Raw genomic sequence first — 20,913 nt, 5'->3', positions numbered from 1 at the left:
CACCCCTGAGGTCTTCCTGAAAGATGAAGTGGATTAGCCTCTCTGCCTGTCCCAGGAGGTGTGACGCCTCTGCTCAGTGCTATGGTTACCATGGAGGAGGGGTAGTCCAGTGTGTGCATGGAAAAATGAGTGACTGATGCTAGTCCAGCTTGTAGGACTCTGTCAATAAGTGTGTCTCCCTTCCTTTGCCAACAAATAGTGTCACCTTGTGTTAAAAGGACAGAGTGAAGATAACCATCGAACTTTAAAAACAATGTTTTCATTCATTGATACTTTCCCTTTTGGAACAGCCATATGGAATTTACTAGGGTTGAAACCAATAGGATCCTATAGCAGCTACTTGAAAGCTACAGGGTCAGAGTCTCAGAAGTTCACTGATTTACCCCAGCGGAGAATCTGGCCCAGTGACTTAGATTTAGATCCTGTTAGAGGCTGATAATTTTAAAAACTAATCTTGTAGAATGCTACAGCAGAGGGAGAACGTTTTCTATAGGATGGCTCAAAATGTTTGCAAACAAAGCAAGGGAGCAGGTGTGAACATGTCTAAAAACCCATCCAGATCCAATACAACATAAAAATATCTTTAAATATTTCACAAAACGCTTCCATTTGTCTCTGCCTTTTTTTCTCTGCTGATTTATTTTTTTCAAATCCTGACTTGACTCGACTTCTCCCCGTTACAAAAAGACGGACTGTGTGAGTTAATGCCTAGAACAACAAAAGCCAACTGATATGAAACCTCTTATCCGCTTTCTGTGAAAACAGTGCACTTGCCAAGAGCTGGTTTCCCTTCCCAGTGTTTCGTATGAGTCATTCTGCTTTCCATATACCCAAATCATAATTCCTAGTGTCATCAGGTCTCATCTTGGTCAGGAATTCCTACATGTAGGCATTGCCATCTCCAATCAGCCAATGGTCCAGCTAACCCAGTGCATGTCTGGAAGTGACCAGCTGAGATGCTTTAGTGGAAGGTGCAAGAAACCCAGTAGCCAACTCTGGAGTACCCTGTGCCAAGGAAAAGCTGCGTCCTACTCCGCATCATTCAAGGGATTGGGTTATGCCTGAAGCATGAAGGTTTCTGTATCCCTTCCATCCTCTAAGGACCTTATTATCTACAGTCTGTGAAATGTAATGCATGCCAGTGGCGCTATATAAACATTGACTAGAATTAGCTTGGGATGGAGGAAACTTTAACCCAATGGTGTAAAGCAAGAGTCGGACTGATCATCTCTCCAGCTTGGCTCTGGAGTTGATCATTTTGCTATGCTCCTGCAGTGGGTTGGATCTGGGGGCAGGGGCTCATAAAGGGAATCAAGAGGATTTGAATCATTTGAAGTGAAATTGGGTGATCGTGAGACCCTGCTGCCATATGAATAGAATCGAGTTGGAGCAGCGGGGGATGGAGTGATGAGGAATGGCTGGAGTGAGGCTGGAGGGGGAGAAGTAGTTGGGGAACGTTATTGTAGGGTCCTCATCAAGACCCTGAGAACGAGCTCTCTTTAGTCAGGAAGAATGGAGTTAAATGTTTTACAGCCAGCGCAGCTGCCTGCCCTACGCGGGACTCTGGCAATGACAATTCTCCAAAGGGGGAGAGAATGAATTTTAAAGAAGTCTTGAAAGACTTTAAATTTTCATGTTAACTTCAATTATTCAGGACAGTTGAAAAGCAACTTTAAGGCATCATACCAAGAAAGGAAAATACCAGGCAGGTTTGGGTTTTAGATTAATTGATTTTGCATTTTGTTCTGCTGCAGTAAAACAAGGATCTCGTAAAGACACGATGAAGCCAGTTATTCCAGCCTGAGGCAGTGATAAGGCGGTGGGGGGCAGGGAATGGCTCAGGCCCTGGTTGGGAGGGGAAAGGGGCCCAGTGGGGGAGAGGTAAAACAGTAGCACAAAGGGGGTAAAACGGCTGCCTCGGGCAGGGCTCTGGAGCGTAGGAGGTGGCTGTCCACAGCCGAAGGCACTGCAGTGCTGTCTCCATTGCAGATATCGCTTGAGGCAGAAAATGGGAGGCAGTTCTGGATGCTCGTGGCCTTGTGTTTCCATTGCAGAGGCCTCAGGTTAGCAAAAAGAGAGACCATCAAACCCCTGCTCTGCCATATGCCTCATGGGGTGGCACAGCTGTGGCCCGACTGAGGAGGGGGGTTGATGTCTGAGCCCCAGCTGTGTTAGCAAGGACAATTGTGATTCACGAGTTAATTTTCTGGTGAGGACGCCGCCAGTGGTGTCAGGTTGATCTAGGCTGCGATCCCAAAGGACAGGCCTGCGAGGATAAGCAAACATTCTAAGTTACAAACAAAGGTGTGGGGAGCGTCTACATTAGACAAATGTGTTAATTTGCTCTGGTTAATTGGCAATCCAGCTAACCCAAGGTAAGAATCTAGTGAAGACATTCCCTACATGGAAGCCCATGTCAATGCAGGAAAGACAGGTCTGTGCTACAGCCTTTTGCTGGCGTGGGGTGTGAAGAGGCCTGATCTTTGCCTGACTGAATTCCCCTAGTGTCGATGCAATTATCCCGGCAAAACTGTTACCACTTGTCTAAACTACAGAGCCTTGGGTGGGTGGTATAGCTAAGCTGACACAGTGGTGATGCGTCATAGACAAACAGAAGGCCATCTTCTCATGGCATAGCTGCACCCCCTCGCTGAACAACCTTAGTATTATGATAGAAACACTCTTCTGTCAGCGTATTTTTGGGTATCTACCAGGGGTTATGCCAGCTAATGTCATGCCTCAGGGGTCTTGGTCCCCCAGGAACCCTGAAAACCATGTTCATCATGCTCCAACCTCCACCTGATGGCTTATTAGCATCGGCTAGAACCAGGACTCCTGGAAGCCCAGCTCAGATAGGAGGCTCCAGAGCTCCTGATTGGCCTGCTCCCCCTACTTAAGCCAAAAGGAAGGGAACAAAAAATTGTTCCTTCAACTGGGCTGCATCCTGCTTGAGACTGCTCACCCAGTGCTATCTGCTCTTGTCTCCTGGTCCTAATCTCCTTGTTTCCTGACTTGCCCTGATTCCTGGTATCTGAATCTCAGCCCCTGACCTCCGTTCCAGACCTCCTGGATCTGAACCCCGGCTGGTATGGAGTCTCATTAACCACTAAGCCAGCTATCTGGGTCCCAACCCAGTGTGGGGTGTGGGTTTTTCTCCCCTCATCCCTGCTCCTAGCTGGCACAGCTATGCTGGCCAAGCTTTGTAGTGCAGGCCTTAGTTTCACTTGTGGAGGGGCAGTTGTACCATCCTGGTACAAACCAGCTTTGCCCGTATGGCTGCATCCACACTAGGAGCAGTTTGCTGGCAAAGCACTCCTAGCATAAACATGGCCAAAGTTTTGGCCATTTTATACCCATGTAATTATACTGAGGTTTAGTTAACCTGTTACACTGGGAGAACTCCCCCTGCCGACACTCTTGTTCCAGAATAAAAGTGGGTTTTTTTGGTTTAGCTTAACCTCCTTCCAAAGAGACATCGGTTAAAGCAAAAGAAAAAGCTACTCTTGGTCCAGAACAGAAGTGTCCGTACGAGGTTCTACTGGAATCACTAGCTCTGTTTAAATTCACATCTTAGCTTCTACCAAGATAACTTTCCTGTGTAGACAAGCTGTGAGAAGGGGAATTCCTCCACCTGCCTGAGGGAAAGCCCAGCACTGCGCTGATTGCACTGAGCTCCCAGGTCTGACAAGAAGGGCAAGCACACCCCAGCCCCTCATTCCCAACCTCCCGAGCAGGGATGGCTCCAGGCACCAGCTTATCATGCAGGTGCTTGGGACGGCAACTCCGGAGCGGGGCAGTACTTTCGGGTATTCGGCGGGAATTCGACAGAGGATCCCTCACGCCCACTCGGAGCGAAGGACCTCCCGCTGAATTGCCGCAGATCACGATCGTGGCTTTTTTTTGTTTTTGGGCTGCTTGGGGTGGCAAAAACCCCTGGAGCTGGCCCTGCTCCCAAGCAGGGGAGGACATGTTGGTTTTGAATCCAAACCTTGTTGCTCTGGCTCCTTAGACTGCAAATTCCTTTGGGGCAGGAATTGCAGGTGTGTTGGCTGTGTCATGCACACGCTTGAGTATAATGGGATCCTAATTCTTGACTTTTGGGGGCCCCAGGCACCTCCTCAGGCCCTGCTGCTGCTGCTAATCTCTCTCTTGAATACTAGGGCCTAATTCTGACCTTATGCTGGTCTATCGCTGTTGACTTCGCTAGAACTACTCCTGACTCTCACCTGTGCGAGAGCAGAATCGGCCTCATTTGTCTCGAGGTAGGAGCTGTGCCCGAGGCAGCTGGGGCAGCCAGCCCTTGAATTAAGTGTGATGGAAGCCGACGGGCTGGACCATGCTGAGGAGGTGCAGGAGCGAACATGCTTGTGAGGATAATCCTGTATCCTCCGGAAGAAAGCAGCCTCCCAGTTAGGCTGTGCCCAGACCACGACACATTGCCAGTCCCCATGGCTGGCATCAAAGCACCTGAAGAGAGCGGTGAGGCTGGAAATGCTAGATGCTTGGTGGTAGCACATCCCATCAGGCTACAGCACCTGGCAAAAGCATCAGAGTGAAACTCTGCAACCATCTGCTGGTGATTCCTAGGCTGGAGTCGAGCTTTGTTGTGCTTTTAGTAGCACTTCGCCAAGTCTCTCATCTTCTCCTACATCACCACCACCAAGTACCCACAGGCTCTGGTCCTGGGTTTGGACGAGCCCCTGCATCTCCACTGACCTCCCGCTCAGCACTGCTCAGGATCAAGCCAACGGACAGATGGCTGGACCCCGTGAGCACTCCTCATTCCAAGGATGGAACTCCCCTGGGAAAATAAACTCTGGCAGGCTTCAGCAAGGAAACAGGAACACAGAGGGCTGGAAGAGTGCAGGGTGTCGTGTGTGTCTGTCTACTCAATGCATTTGTTTTTCCTGCATGGATTTGGGAGACTCTGTACAGTGCTGGTCCCGTTATTTTGTACCCTACTGCTGGGCCCCATGTGAAAATGCTCCTAAAGCACCCTTCCCCACCTCCCCCTTCCATCGCCCCACTCCATGGGATACTCTGTGGCCCTGATCCTGCTAGGTCCTAAGCACCCTCTGTTCCCATTGGCTCAGTGTGTTGCAGGATGAGGCCCTTTGTTTGCAGCAGCATTTTGGAGAGCGCCTGGGGAGCTAGCTAACTGTCACCAGCCTGGAACAAGAACCTCTCTCCTCTGTGCCCCGCGCGGTTCTTCGAGTTCACCTCTTGCGAAGCCCCGAGCATCTGTCTGCAGTTCCATTTCTGAGCTCTGCACAGGCTGCTGCTCAGCAGCCCTTCAAGAGCGTCCCACTGGTGCAGAGAGACTCCGTGGCACAAACGTGCCTTTTATTTCCCACTGCTGAGAGCTGCCAGGCCTGGCCATCTTCCCAGAAAGCTGTGCTCTTTTAGAACATAAGCAGCTATTGTCTTAGCCCCGGAGACTTTGTGATCTGAGCTCTGCCGGAGTCGGGAGGGGAGAAAGATACGCTGTGCAAAAGGGGCTTGCGGGATAAGAGCAACTCAGTCTCGTTAATTATATTAGCTTCACCCAAAATAATGCTGCTGCTCCTCCCTCCAGGCTTGAGTCACTCTTTCCCTCTCCCTGGTAGCTATTTAAGGAGACGGTTGCACTTAGCTTGTTTCCGCTGAAGAGCGGGGTCTTTGTTAAGGCAGACGGGAAGAGACTCGGAGGAAAGAATTGTGATATTGCGATAGTCTCCTGTCCTGAAAAGAGCCCCAGCAGAGACTTGAGGTTCATGAGTGTTTGGGTGCTTTAGAATGGGGGGGATGATGCTGGAAATGCAGGGTGTGTCTGTCTCCCCATCCCTTTGTGGCTAGAGGATGAAATCTGAGCCCTTTCAGAGGGGGGTGCAGTTGTGCGCAACGGGTAGATGTCCCTCGTTGCGTGTTCTGAATCTGATAGAGGGGGTTGATTTTGCTTTCCTGATGCTTGTCCTCTCTGCCTGACTTCTTGGGGCAGGTTGGTGAGTTGGAGCTAGCGATGCAATTGGAGCAGCACCCACATGTCTCGGCAAGGCTGCCCCGCTGCCCTGCCTTCGGCATCGTAGAAATGAAACGTGCATCGCTGAAAGGCTTGCAAACCTGAACCTCGGCACTCTGAGCTCAGGCCTGGGGTTAGAGCCAAGCGGCTTATTGCTGTTGGGCTGCATTAGGGTCGAACCTAGGAGTCCCAGTCATGGAGTCAGGCTCTACTGTGCAAGGTGCTGTATAAACAGAGCAAAAAAATGGCCCCTGCCCCAAAAAACGTACAGCAAAAGGATCAGATGAGAGAGATGTGGGAGCCCAAGCAAACAATGGGGTGTTACTTGCAGTAGTCTCAGCACACTGGATGCCAGACCATTGTCAGCAAGCTGCACTTTTTGCTCCCACTGAGTATTCAAGATTTCTTCAAAGCCAGAGCTGGGTAGGCTAAGGGAAAGGAGTAGCACGATGACTTTATCCCAGACACAGGCTGAGCCTCTGTGTACTAGACAGAGTAATGTCTTTTTAATGAACGAAGTTAAATTACATCACGAGAACAAAGAGACCACTAATGGAATTTAAAAGGTGGCAAATTCCAAACAGATGTAAGCATTTCCTTATTTGCACAGGGTGTAAGCAGGCTGTGGAACTCATTGACACAGGAAGTTGTTGCAGCCAAGAACTTGGCATAATTCAGGAAGAGATTGAACACTAACAGTGAACTCCTTGCCAGAGGATGATGTGAAGGCCAAGACCATAACAAGTTCAAAAAAGAACTAGATAAGTTCATGGAGGACAGGTCCATCAATGGCTGTTAGGCAGGATGGGCAGGGATGGTGTCCCTGGCCTCTGCTTGCCAGAAGCTGGGAGTGGGCGACAGGGGATGGATCACCTGATGATTACCTGTTCTATTCATTCCCTCTGGAGCACCTGGCACTGGCCACTATTTGAGGACAGGATACTGGGCTAGATGGACCTTTGGTCTGACCCAGGAGGCCGTTCTTATGTTCTTAACATGACTATCCAGAGTTATTAATTATAATAAATGTCGGGAGGGACATCAACCTCTGTTTTTTCAGGAAATAGTCCAAGTTCTACCTATGAGCCTACGTCTATACAGGGATAAAAGACCCGCGGCATGGCTGCGGCTGGTCCAGGTGAGCTGAATGACTGCGGGGCTAAAAATGGCGGTGTAGCTGTTGGAGTATGGGGGACACTCCACCCTTTCAGGGTCCCAGAGCTTGGGCTGGAGTGTCTATGCTGCAATTTTTCCGTCCTGCTTCCCAAGTCCCATGAGCTTGAGTCAACTGACCCACGCCAGCCTTGGGTTTTTTATCCCTGTGTGGGCATACCCTGGGAGGTCAGTGTGAGACCTAATGTGAGGGCAGGCTACCACTCTGCCTTTCCCCTTCTGAAGCTACAGCTGCCTGAAGGACATTCATGAGAACCAGAACTAGAAGAGCGTTCCCATGAACCAGCAGCCCAGCCCTGGTGAAAGGACCTGCTCCTGCCCCACAGAAGTGAATGGGCGCTTTGCCATTGGCTTCCATTTATGACGGGCTCAGTTGTGCCGTACCGGAGACCTAATGCAAATGACTCCCTATTCCTACAGGATCCTTTAAAAGGGGGACGCAAAGGGAGGGGTCTTGTATGTAAAAACCAACCTCTCACTGGTAGAAGGGAGCATGGGAGGGGAGGCAGTTGCTAGGCTATTTCACGAGTCATTTAGCTATGAGGCCAGGCGTTTGGAAGGCTTGGAGTTGCTGTTTCAGCCTAATCCAGCAGAGCAGTGATCCTCTGCTGCTCGCTGGGCTGCCACCTGCAGTCATCGCTGCTTGAGTCAACTTTCTGTGGCTTCAGTGAAAATATTAGTGTAACAGAGGTTCTGCCCCTGCTTCGCTTTCCCCAGTCCCCGGCAGCTTCTTGGTGGTGATGGTGCTGAGGGGAAACCTCAAATCCTCACAAAGCAATTACGGCTAACGAGACACTTCCTACATGTCTGGTTTCAATTCTGGCCACGCTGGAGGCTGCTCTACAGTGCCGAGGGAACAGGCGGGCACAGAAATGTCCTCTTCTCCTCCTTTTCCAGAAGGGAGTCAGGTTCCTCATTAGCATGCACCATCCAAGCCAATTGGGAGCAATTAATTAACACTTTAAATTGCACCCGGGGTAGGGGGGGAAGGAAATGATTTTTCATGGCGTGGCAATTATTGAATGTTGATCACATGCCAATTGATTGCTATGTGTTTTAAAGAGTGTAATGTGTGTAACTGGTAGGTAATTTACAAGAGCAAGTGCAGCTGGATGCCTTCGACTTAAGAAAATTTGTGCATTAAATGTTGACTGCAAAGAAAATTGAGAGATTTTGTTTTAATTTCTTAGTGCTGGTTTGGCAGCTCTGGAAACGCTCCAGTTAGTTGCAGCCCGGACAGTGGCCAGATGGGCTTTCCTAGCCCGATTGCCCCACCTCTCTGCTGAGATTGCCAGCAAGGAGGCTGTTCTGGATGGTCTCCAGTGATCTGGACTCTTTCCCCTAGAACATGACCCCCAGCTTGCCTTCCGTGGACCACCCAACAGCTAAGTCATTGGTGACTTGGGATTTTTCAAAGGCGTCTAAGGGAGGTAACTGCCCAATGGGTTTCAGTGGGCGCTGGGCGTCCTTCCCTTAGACTCCTTTGATGATCCCGGCCTACAGTGAGAAGGGGGGTTCTAGTTAGCTGATCTTTTAAGCCATCAGATGCCAGAGTCCTGTCTACACTTCAGCCACCCCTTTTGCGGTAAGTGAAAGCCCCTTGTTTTTCTAGCGTAGATGGCAGCCTTTGAAGAGGATGCAGGAAGGTGCAATGGTCAGGAGGGCATAGGGATTTTAGGGATCCTATGGTGCTTTGTTGCCCTTTGGGCTCACTGAGCAGGCTTTGGAAGCCGAGTGCTCTGGGCTAGTTCCTAACAAGTGAAACACCTAGCTGCAGCCTTGGGAGGGATTCTTCCCTAATCCATATCGACTGGAAGTTGAATGCCACAAAGATCTTCCTGGTCTTTCTCCATCCCCCTTGACCTGTCATATTGACAGGAGCATGAGGGGAAACTGGCTTCTGGGTTCCTTGGTAGGAGTCCGCCAGCGGACTGTGTCTAGAATCTCCACTGCATGATTCGTTCCAGCCTTTGTCGTGACACCTGCGGGTTTCCATCTGAGGACATTCGATTTCTGGAGCGTCCATGGGTGTGATTGTTTAAATAGCGTAACCAGGATCCCCAGAGTTGAAAGTAACTTACAGGATTTACCGGTACTGCTGGAGTCCTGAGGGGGCGTGGCCTCAAGCAGAAGAGGTGGGGCCTCTAAAGATTTAAAGGCCCTGGGGCACTGGCTATGGCTGGGAGCCCCAGGGCCTTTAAATCAACCCAGGGCTCCCAGCTGCAGAGGTGGCTGGGAGCCCCCCGGAGTTCAGGGGCAAACTAAAAGGCCCAGGGCTCCAGCCGCCATGGGGAACCTCAAGCTTTGCTGGGCTGCGGCTGGGATTTAAAGGGCCCGGACCTCCTTCCGCTGCGGGCAGCCCCGAGCCCTTTAAATCCTGGCCCCAGCCCAGCCACTGGAGCCGCGGGCGGGATTTAAAGGGCTCGGGGCTGCCTGCAGCTGCGGGGAGTTCTGAGCCCTTTAAATCCCGGCCCCAACCTGGCTACCCAAGCCGTGGGCGGGATTTAAAGGGCTCAAAGCCACGGGCAGCCCAGAGCCCTTTAAATCTCCGCCGCAGAAGCCGGTGCGGTCCGGCACGGCGTACTGGCTCTTGTACATCGTACCGGACCCTACCTGCTTACTTTCACCTCCTGAGGATCCCTCTTCATCCATCCCCCTCCCCTGATTGCTCCCTGTCTCTGTTTCTAAAACCTCTGAAGTCCAGCTGGCTTACACTGCTTTTCTAAGTGCCGGAGGAGCCTGTGTGCTGGGTAACAGAAGCTGTCGTGCATTGGCCTTTCACATGCAGATCCCTTCTGGTTTGTTTACATTTCATTTTTTGAACAAGATTTATTTTCTTTTTAAGGACTGAAGCTGTTCGGCTTCCTTCAGGCTCTCAGCGTGCACCTCTGCCCTGTAGCTTCACTGCCTTCCAGCCACTTGGGCATAGAAAGGGGTGGGAGAGAAGCAGATAATTTCTTCTTTATACCGTGGTAGCATCTAGCAACCCCAGTCTCGAATCAGGACTCTGGCCCGCTAGGTGTTGTACAAACACAGAATCAAACTACGGGCCCTGCCCCCAAAGGACTGTGGGGGATGTTTTTCAGTGGCTGGTCTCTTGACTTTTTTTAATCTCTTCCTGGCTCAGCTGTTTTAACCTTTGCATTCGAGGATTGTCACTGCTACCCTCTGAATTTTAAGCTGGGCTGCTCCCCTGGAGGAATGTAGAGGAAATCAGGCTCCGATTGCGCCCCCCACACCCCATCCAATCCAATTGCCCCTCTTGGTGGGACCCACAGCTGCTCTTTCCCTGCCTCCACTCGTCCTTTGCCAGCCTGCCAGGGGTGCCCCCAGGTGGGTTGGGGAAAGTGACCCTCTGCTGGGCTCTGGTGATAGGAGCAAAGGTGAGGTAGCGGAGCAGGGAGGCCTGGCCTGCTGCTAGCACAATGTGGTAAAGGCAGGGGCCTGTTTTCCATTGTTAAGTTGCCTTGGTATGTCTACAGAGCAAAAGGAAAATCCCGTGGCAGTGAGTCTTGGAGCCGTAGGCCACTGACTCAGGCTGGTGCTGCGGGGCTGCAAACGGTGGAGACGTTCCGGCTCGGGCTGGACCTCAGGCTCTGAAATGCCCCTGCCGGATTTCAGCACCAGTCTGAATCCGCTGAACCCTGGCTCTGAGACTCAGTGCTGTAGCGTTTTGTTGCTGTGTAGACAGACCCTTGGATCCTGGCTGCTTGGAGCCTGTTTCTCAACAGCCTGGCCAGCATGGGTTGGCCTAATGGACTCTGGCAAGTCCTCCTGTGCCCACGCTATCGAGGAATGGTGCCGCCTTCCGCTGACTTGCTGCCACTCTGCCGTTCGCCTGGGTGCTGCTGAATCCAAGTCAGGCTCTGGCTGATGAGTTTGGAGACGAGGGAGGGTGGGGGAAGGAGGAATCTGGCGGGGCGTAGGAGTGGGAAGATGCCTTTTAAGAAGCGCTGGGGTTGGGGAGGGCTTCACAGGAGAGGGTTAGAGCGGAGGTCAGGCCTAGCTCCTCTTTGAAGGCAGAGTATGTGGCCTGTTGGTACAGCGGCTGTTCAGAGCATGGCCCCCCAGTGTGGGAGCAAATGCGCTTTTCAGGGGCTCTTTGAAGATAGATACAAGAAGGAACTCTCTACCGGGACCCTAGCCTCCTACAGTTGTTCCTGGATATTTCAGGGGGGCTCAGCCCCCTGCTCGTTGTTTTTTTTTCCTGCAGAGTTAAGTTGCAATGGTCCCATCAGTGGTCCAGTAGCCAAGGGCAGCAGGTAGCCTGCCTTTATGCAATTTTTCTCCGGAATCTCTATCCCAGGACCTCAAAGCACTGTCTGGACCTTAGCCGAGACTTGCCAGCTCTCTGTAGATAGTGGGGCTTGGCAGAAGTCAATTTTGACTTTTTCGTAATTTTGACGTCCTTATTTTTAAGCATTTTTTATTTTTATTTTAAATTTTCACAGCTGTGAAAATGATGGGAAGATCAGACAATGCAGGGTCCGGACAATTATTTAGGGACAGCAGAGCTTGAGATTAAAATAATAATTTAAAGTTTTATAGCCATTAAAACACACATTGTCAACGTCATATGTCCAAATAGACCAAGTAAATATCCTTAAATCAAACCCTACACACTCAAGCATTTTTCTGACATGGTCCACCTGTACATTTCTATTAGGGATGGAAATTTTTTTGTGTGTGTGTGTACGGTGAAACTGATGTTTGCCAACATTTACTGATTAAAAATCTAATCCTTCCGAGCCTAGAGAGAGGTTTGGTAATTGGAGCTGGTAGGATAAAGCGTGGGAAGGAGAAGACATTAAAATCCATTAGTTAAATGATTTGTGGGATCAATTATTTGAGCAGCTTTAATGGTAATGGGCTGGCTAGTGTATGGTTACTGCTGCCCCTCTTCTATGGGGAATCAGAGTTGCTCTGTGCTTTAGACACTCTGCTGTTAGTGAACGAGATGAGGATTATCAAGAGTTGGGGGCCTATGGCAGTTTTTCAGCAGGAGACTCTGGGTTCGAACCCTGCTGTTGATGGGATATTCCAAGTGCCTTGGCATTCAGCATAGCGAGAAGTGTGAAATCCTACATGGCCACTAACTTGACTTGAGTTCTGTTTTTACACACGGGGGGAGCTGTCCTAGGCTGTGGTTTACCCAAGGGTCTGGATTAAGCTAAGATTGTAGCAGGGTTCAGGGCATTTGGAGCTGGTGCTTTACTTATACTGGGCAGTCTAAGCCTGGCTCTGCCACTAGCCCATTGGGTGAAATTGGTCAAGTCGCTTCTGTCTTGATTTTCAGAAGCGTCTTCTCAGACTTTAGCTGACCATGCCTCTGTTTCCCCAGCTATATGGGGCTGATATGTGCCCACCTTTGCATGGTGTGTTGATCTACAGAGGCTAAGTAGCGTTCCAGTCCTGCTGATTTGATACAGATGCTAGCCCAGGTGAGCTGCCGTTGCCCCAGGGCTGGCCAACCCTGCGCATTCATCCGACCATGTCCCCTTAAGCACAGCATCTACCTTGGCTTGCTGTCCTGCGATGAAACCCCCACAAAACCCACATGCTCCTCCTCTGTCCGCAGTGTGGAACTGCTCAAAGTCAATACGTCTGACCTTGAAACAGAACCACTTCTTTCTTGTTTAAAATAGATATTAAAACAAAACTCACTACTCCCCCCCCGCCCCTTGATGTTGGCATCTGCTCTATTGAGCCACAGTGTGATGAAAGGAAAATCAAAGCAAAGTTAAATCCGTTGGAGTTGAAAGCTAGCGCAGGCTCTCGGGCTGTTTGCCTCAATTGCACGTTTGTTCTAGAAATGAAGTCCGTGTGAGAAATCCCACAAAACCCTGTCATTTCCCTGACCATTATGAAGGAGGCGGAGGGCAGGGATGTGTTGAGGCAGACGGGTGATGCCGTGACCCCTGGGCTGCGGCGTGTGGGAATGCGGTAATGCGGTCCCAATGCGTTTCAGGCGGGCGTGTGGGCAGACGCCTAGCTCTCAAGATGTGAAGTGTGGGTGGCTGCCCCTGAAGAGCGGAGCGGCCTGAGCCGTGTTCAGCTTGGAAGCCGTAATCAGTCAGAGAAGCCTTCTGGTAAATGGGGGTCAGCGGGTTCTATCCTGTAGTGGCTACTCTGTGCTAGGTGGAGCTGCTTGCAAATACAGGCTGCCTGTCCTTTTCATCCACCCGTGAGTTATTTGCATAAGCTGGGGCTCCCATCAGCAAGTTCTTCCCTGCCTGCAAAACATTGATGCTATTTTATATTGCACTAGTAGCTGGAGGAAGGATAGTCCAAGAGTGCCTCGGTTTCCCCATGTGAGCATATACCTGTTAAAGATTGTGTGATGCAGAGTTACTATGGTGATAGGCACCATAGAAACCCCTTAAATAGACCACGATCTGGGGCTCCCTAGTGCTAGGTGGTGCTGCATAGACACACGGCAGCGCCTGCCCCAAAGAGCTTGCCATGGTTAGGCGTGAACACCGCCTCCTACTGTGGCACCGCGTGCATCTCTTGTGCTGTCCTTGCTCCAGGGCAGGGTTGTTCTGTGCTCTCCCTCAGGCCTGCTGTCTTGTGATTATGCCGCTCGCTTGCACTTAGGCAGTGCATGAAGCAGCGGCAGTAGCTCGCCTCCTTCCAGCACCACATGTAATTACTTGCCACTGAAATGCAGCCACCTCTTTGGTGGAACACGCCTCTGGGGGATAAGAAAGGGCATCCCTTTCTCAAGAACCAGGGCTGGATTAAGAGCCTCACCCCTGTGTGTGTTCTAACATCTGAGGGTTTAACTTGGATGGAGGCAGGAAAGTGGGATTTTATATGGGACCCCAGGTCGATCCTTCCTCCAGCTCTGGGGTTCTGGACATTAACTTCCCTTTCTGGAGAGGGCTGGAGGCTGTAGAAGGAGTTCATCATGTATCTCTTTGTTGCGGCTTCTCTCTCCCCTCCAGACTCTCAGAAGAGAGCTATTGTTATGGGTCCAATGAGCACCGGGTTTTTATATCTGCATATGAAACCTTCAGTTGCCATGGTGCTGGGCAGGCAGCAATGTGTATTGCCAAGCACAAAGCCCCAACGGGACCCTAGAGTCTGTTCCTCTGATGCCAGATACCTGAGGCTGCCCACAGCCGTTCCCCAGGGGGAAGGTGGCTTTCTGGAAGTGCCTTGTGTTAAACTCTCCTGTATCTTTGCCCCCAAGGAGAATTATGAGGCTGCATCACGCTGGCCAAAGAGATGAGGCTTTCATCCTGGAGAATGCATGACACCCAGCTTCCGACCTCCTGTGCACCCAGGAAACAGCCTTTTAGAATCACTGCTGGGGCGTGACAGCAACCCTTCATGGTGGTCTGGCCACTGACCCAACCAAACACAAAGCTCTGACGTTTTCGCGGAGGGCTGGAAAGTTGTGTTGTGTGTAGGACTCCGGGATTCTGTTCCCAGCTCTGCCACTGACTTTGCATGCCTAGGGTAAGTCACTCAGGATCTCCATGCCTTAGTTTCCCATGGGTAACCTTGGGGCAAGTGACTTGACCCCCCTGTGCCATCTGTGAAATGGGGATAATGACACCTTTGCAAAGTGCTCTGACCTCTACTAATGGAAAATGCTGTATCGGAGCTAGTGTCAATGGCAGTGATGATGGATGTACTTTCCTCAGAGTGTTGTAGAGCAGAAGTAACTCGGGATCCCAGAGCACTTCTGGATTCGCAGAGGAGAAATGCTGCATGTGCCAAGTAGTCTTGAAATGTAACCAACTGATACAGCATCACCGTTGCCTGGCAACCTGCTTGCCGGATGGTGTAGTATGGGAGCCTCCCTGACTGGGGCAGGTGTGCTGGGTTACAGCTACGTGGCAAAGGTTTGGGGCTCTGGAGAGTTCCTCCATGCAACAAACCAGTTTACTTTTTGATTGTGTTTCGGTGAATTTCCATGTTCTGTCCTGTTCACAGCTGTACTGCTTGGGCCTTATAAAGGCCCTTCAGATACTTTGCCCTTGCAGTGCCTGCCATCTGCCTCTGAACCCCTGAAAAAATGACTGACTGACCCTCGCAAACTCCCAGATCCTGCTTCGCTCCCATGGTTTCTTCCCAGGAACTTATTTTTTTCCTGCTTTAAGGCATACACGGCTCCTGGGGCTGGGGTCATATACACCATTTAGGGGACCAGACAGCAAGTGTGAAAAATCAGGACGGGGGTGGGGTAATAGGAGCCTATATAAGAAAAAGACCCAAAAATCGGGACTGTCCCTGTAAAATCGGGACATTTGGTCACCCTAAGACCATTTGTCCCACTGTGGAACAGTGTTGCACAACTCTGAGTATTCAGTGGGGGTCAGTTCTAGGTTCTTGGGTGAAAGTGCTTAAGTGTGTTTTCTCTGTGGTTTGCCTGGGGCGTGAGGAAGATGAAGCCAATCCGGGGCAGCTCCCCTTGAGTTGCCCGTAGCAAGAATTTCTGTGTCTGAGGCTCATTTTGTCAGCCTGTCATTTCTTTACAGTTGCATTTTTAATGTGTTGGGGGGTTTTTTGGTGGGGAAGGGGGAGGCGGGAAGCAGGGCGGGCAGGGCCCAGTCTATGCCAATTCCACCAGTGCCAGCTCCAGATGGTCAATAATCAGGAGGCTGCCCCCCACTTCCCAAAATCATGTGATTTGCTTTATATGAGGTTTTTGTTGGAGTTTTCTTTGCCTCCTGGTTAGTTCTGAGCTTCGTGCGGGGCATTCAGGGCATGTTTTCAAGCTTTTCTCCCTAAATCCAATCTGAGATCCTCTTTTCATCTCAGGACTCCAGCCGTTTGGAGCTTCAAGAAAGACTCAAAGCATGATGAGAACTGGCGACGCTGCTGTTGTGTGGGTAGCCAGAGGCCTTCCAGCTCCAGGACTGTCAGTCTGACACCTTTCACCAGCTTTTATTGTATTTTTTATTTGTATTACTGTACAGCCTAGGCACCCTAATCGTGGACCAAGACGCCATGGTGCTTGGAGCTGGATAAACACTGATTTGCCAGTAGTGGGGACGGCTGGGTGTGGGGTGGAAGAAGGAACCATGTGGGCTAGAAATGTCATTCTCTTTTCTTCTGTAGGGGATGTGGTGCCTTTTAAAATGGGTTCCTAAGGATCCCCTGTTCTGGGCCTACCTGGGCATAGGAGAGTTCATGGGACACGTGGTTCTATGTGACTGATTCCTTAAGGTTGCTTCAAATCCAGTTGATAGATGCTCCTCTGATTTTTGTTCTGACCCTCGGCAGGGCCAGGGGTTAGGTCTGGGCTTCCTTTCCTCACACACTTGCCAGGGAACTTCCCCTCCCCAATATGGATGCGTGTATCTCTAGGATGCCCATCACAGCGGTATCGGAATGCTTAGGTCCCTCTGCCATTCCATAACTCCCAACATCCCACTCCGCCTCCCCAGGCACTTGGTGCTTGGCAAAAGGGGCCAGATCTGTTATCTAGTGTGTCCCAGCCCAAGCAGGTGCCCCTCTCCTGACACTCATTGCTCCTGCAGCCAGTTGCTCCGGGAGAATGGGGAGGATCATAGAAATGTCAGGCTGGAAGAGACCTTGAGAAGTCCAGTGCCCTGTGCTGAGGCAGGACCAAATAAAGCTAGACCCTCCCTGATGGCCTATCTGCCTGCTTTCTGACACAGTCAAGGTTGCTTGGAGATCTGGCATCCCACCCTCCTCAGGGCTGTCTCCGGAGCCTCCCTTCAGCGAGGCGGGATGAGTGCTTAGAGCCCAGCTCTTTTCCTTAGGGGTATCCGGCAGGTTGCCCAGACCCGACGAAGTCCTCCAAGTGCCAGCCGAGGTAGAGTTTGTGCCTATTCTCCTGTCTCGCAGCAATGCCAGCGCTGGTGTTGGGGCACAGTTTACTAACCCGGGAGCGGGCATGAGAAGAAGTTGCATGGTTGAATCTGGAGACGGCATGGCAGAGGAGGGAAGGCTGGGATGCTCACTAATCTGATGGGTATTTTTAACACACTGGCTTGGGCCAAAGGGCCTTAAATTTTTATTTATTTATTTATTATCCCCAAATAACCTTGCCACTTTGGGGCTATTTTCAACTTGCTTCACCTCCCTCCTCCTGGCTCCAGCCCTCAATGCTCACTTGGTTTTTCCCCGAAGAGTCTCAGCCGGCCGGATTCTTTGGCGTCACGCGTGGCTTGTGATCCGCAGCCCATTGTGGGAGCCACCGCTGATCCTGCTCCCAGAGCACCCAGGAGGCTGCAGTCCTCTCCGCCTGAGACTGCCGAGCTGCTTCCTGGCCAATTCCCTCCCCAACTTCCCCTTCTTTCTAGCCTAGCTCTTCCCTTGGGTTGTCACCCCCGCCCACACCATATAGTCCAGCACGTCCATCTTCACAGCACGCTCCCTCCCCATCCCCACTGGGGAGCTTGGCTCTCCCAGCTGGACGCTGAAATCCATTTCCCCTCCGCCCCCAGTTGGACACTGAGAATAGTCAGCCAAGCACCACTTGAAATGTTCTTCCGGCTGCTGATGATGCTTGGAGCCCAGCTGGATTTTCCAGACCCGAGGCAGAACTGGCAGCTCTGGCCATCAAACTTCCCTCTGGGGGCCGCGTCCTTGGTGGGGAATAGTCCTAGCACGCCGCTCTCCGAGTGCTCCCATCGACTTCAGTGGGGCACAAGGCCCTACTCCGGCACGAGTAAGGGACCTGAATCTGGCCCATGGCTTGTGAAGCGATCCCAGCCACACCTGGGAGTCGCTGATGGAAAGAGTTTAAAGAGCAAACTGGGGAACTCCCAGGGTGACTTCTGTAAATCACCTTTTGGGCTTAGAAGCACAGCTGTTGAACCACGGGACATACAGGGGATTAAAGGGCTGCGGGTGTGAGTGTGTGTGTGATATTTTGCAGGATTATTTGCTTTTCTCCTTGCTTTGGAAGAGGGAGAGGCTGGAGCAGTGGGGAGATCACTTTCCTAAAGCATCCATTTAGTGGTGTCCTTGGAGAGGTGAGATCTGATCTCTCTGACTGAGTGAGGGCCCAACTTTCAAAGGCGGAGCATCCAGGACACCAGTTGAAGCCATCTGCCCAGGCTGCTTGGCATCTCTGAAAGTACCGACTCTGTGTATTCGCCTAAGCCTTAACAATTGCTGGAGTCAAGTATATGGGTTAAGGGGAATAAAGTCTGCGTGGGAAGCTGGAGATGTGCATCTGCTAGCAAAGGAGTTGAGTGCACAAGGGGAAAGCCAGGTGCTGGAGTTCAAGTGATGCAGCCAGTAACTGGCGAGTGCTGTTCAGTGGAAATGCAATGATCTGTATTTCCCTTGTGCAGAGGAATTGTGGACGTCTGAGTAGTTTGTATTTTACTATAACGTTTTCTTGCACATATAGTCTTGGGTAAATCCTAGGTTATTCCTTCCTCTCTTCCCCCTCCCTCTCCCACCAAGGCTTTGTCTCATTTTAAATAGTGGATGCAACAATTTTGTTTTGTTCTCCATTTTCTGCATATTTCCCCTGAGGTTTGACCTTCCTCAGGACCATGCTTCATAGCGGCCTCAGCCAGGCGCTGAAAGCTAGGTTCTATACCAGGGGTCTGCAGCCTTTCAGAAGTGCTGTGCTGAGTCTTCACTTGTTCACTTTGATTTAAGGTTTCGCATGCCAGTAATACATTTTTACGTTGGTCTCTTTCTATAAGTCTATAATATATAACTAAACTATTGTTGTATGCAAAGTAAATAAGGTTTTAATAATGTTTAAGAAGCTTCATTTAAAATTAAATTAAAATGGAGAGCCCCCTGGACTGGTGGCCAGGACCCAGGCAGTGTGAGTGCCACTGAAAATCAGGTCACGTGCCGAAGGCGGCACGCGTGCCATAGGTTGTCCACCCCTGTTCTGTACAGACACCAAATGAGACCTGCTCCCTGCCCTGAACCCAGACCGAGATTTCCACAAGGAACAGAATGAGGGTCTGCTGAGTCCCAGTTCAGTACCCTAGACACGGCCTAGCTTTGTATCTTCTGTATGGCTGGGGGGCTTATTTTGGGGTGTCACTCTTCTGACCCTTTCTCTTCCTTCCTAATGTGAGTTCCAACTAGCAGTTCATGGTTCCAGCCATGGAGGCTACCGTATATTGGGGTATCCGCTTCTCTCTTCACTCCCTCCCTCCCTTTTCATTCTCTCCACGTGCTACTCAACCATCCTCCCAGCTATAATGGGTTGCTCCCTGGGGGTGGTGGAACCATGGGGTGGGGAGGGGGCTAGCACCCCTGCAATGAAAATATCGTAGGGGCTCCACCGCCACTTAAACTCTTGGATGCCTGCAGGGAGGGGGAGGTGAGAGCAGGACCTAGAGGTGCTGGAGTGGTTGCCAGAGGGTCCAGGTTTGGGCTGGGAAATGGAGAGGGAGCTGCAGGCCCTCTAAGGGGCAGATGGAAGCAGGGCTGCAGGAGGAGGGTGCTTTGAGGGGCTGGGAGAGCTTTGGTCCCGCTGTCTGTGTTGCTGCACTAACTGTTTGTTTGTTCTCTTCTTTTTCTCCTCCTCCCCTCTTCCCCCTGCTTTCTAAAGAACATAGGAGGCTTCTCGCGGGTAAGTGATGGTGTATCATCCTAATGCCATTCTTTCATCCACCATCAAACCAACCTCAGATCATCTTTTCCTCCCCCTCCATTCCATTTAAGGTTCTCCATCCAACTTTGGATGTGCTTGAGCAAGAGGGAGCCTTCCAGAGGTGGGTGCAAGATTTCCCGTTCCTAGGTGGCCTCCTGCTGGTTTTTGGGCATGCACCCACCTCTGGGGTCGCAACTGCCATTAGATCACAGTTTGAAAGGCCGTCTGCCCTTGGATGTCTCCTGGATTGCTTCCATGGGGATCTGGCTCTTAACTTCTGCCCACTAACTAGCTCGCTGGGTGGCCTTCCGGAGCCAGGCTAAAGGCATTGTCTGTTTAATCTCCCTGCAATGGACTAGCAGCAGTGTTCAGTCATCAGAATTCTGCAGATACAGAGCTGTGATCTAATGACATTGGTCACCTAGCCCTTGTCCCAGGTACGACTCCATCCTCCCGGGAGAGTAGCAGGCTGAGAGGTCCGCCAGCCTTCTCTGCCTCCCATTCTTCCTTCTTGTGGTGGTGCTTTCTTGTCTCCCAGGGTCTGTGTTTCAGTTTCTGGCCATTCCCTCACCCAGAAGGCAGGGATGAAGGGAGCAGGGAGAATTGTGCTGTGTGCATGTGGATTCTTCTGAAGGATTTTAGGGTTAAAAGGCCAAAACCAAATGCACCAACTTTCCACCAGATGTTTTATCAGTTCATGTAAACTGGGCTGTGTTCCACACAAAGAATCCACCGTCCTGAAGCGGGCAGAGTCTCCTGGCATTGGCTCAGCGTGCACAGCACCCCATATCCCGGCATTTCAGGCCACCTCCCTAGCTGGAACTTAACCACACTCAGATAAGCCGAGAGGGGCAGGGAAGCCACAGTGCGGATGGTTTTAAACCTCAGCTGGTGTAACTCAGTGTGGCCCTCAGCGGAGTCTAATGCTGGCTGAGGATCTGGCCCCTGCTGCCGTGTATATTTGTAAGGTGGACTGGCAGCTGTGGCATAGCCCTGACTTGTTAGGGAAGCCGGACCCTGAGCTCCTACAGTGTACAGGGTGTCTCTTGCTTTTGCTTTCTCAGACTCTGGAGTGAATTTCCTCATCTGGATCCTTGGGACGCTCCCCAGGCCTGTGGTGGAGCCTGGGGTTAGTTTGTGCAGTCTAGGCTGACCAGATAGCAAGTGTGAAAAATCGGGACAGGGA

General features: G+C 51.1%; 1 protein-coding gene across 10 annotated transcripts in view; it reads left to right on the top strand.

Moving 5' to 3' along the window:
* Positions 1-20,913, top strand: part of AGRN (agrin) — a 220,023-nt gene that overhangs the window by 68,425 nt on the left and 130,685 nt on the right. For 7 of the 10 annotated variants that reach the window (XM_050931382.1, XM_050931380.1, XM_050931374.1 and 4 more), the window contains exon 3: positions 19,686-19,706. The exons of the other annotated variants lie outside the window; for them this stretch is intronic. In XM_050931382.1, coding sequence (XP_050787339.1) covers positions 19,686-19,706 — 21 coding nt within the window. The remainder of the gene's footprint in view (positions 1-19,685; positions 19,707-20,913) is intronic. 10 annotated transcript variants of the gene reach the window in all.

The sequence above is a fragment of the Gopherus flavomarginatus genome, chromosome 21 (assembly GCF_025201925.1).
Source record: "Gopherus flavomarginatus isolate rGopFla2 chromosome 21, rGopFla2.mat.asm, whole genome shotgun sequence".
NCBI lineage: Eukaryota > Metazoa > Chordata > Testudines > Testudinidae > Gopherus > Gopherus flavomarginatus.
The sequence above is the reverse complement of the archived record's forward strand: the minus strand, read 5'-3'. Positions and strand labels throughout refer to the sequence as shown.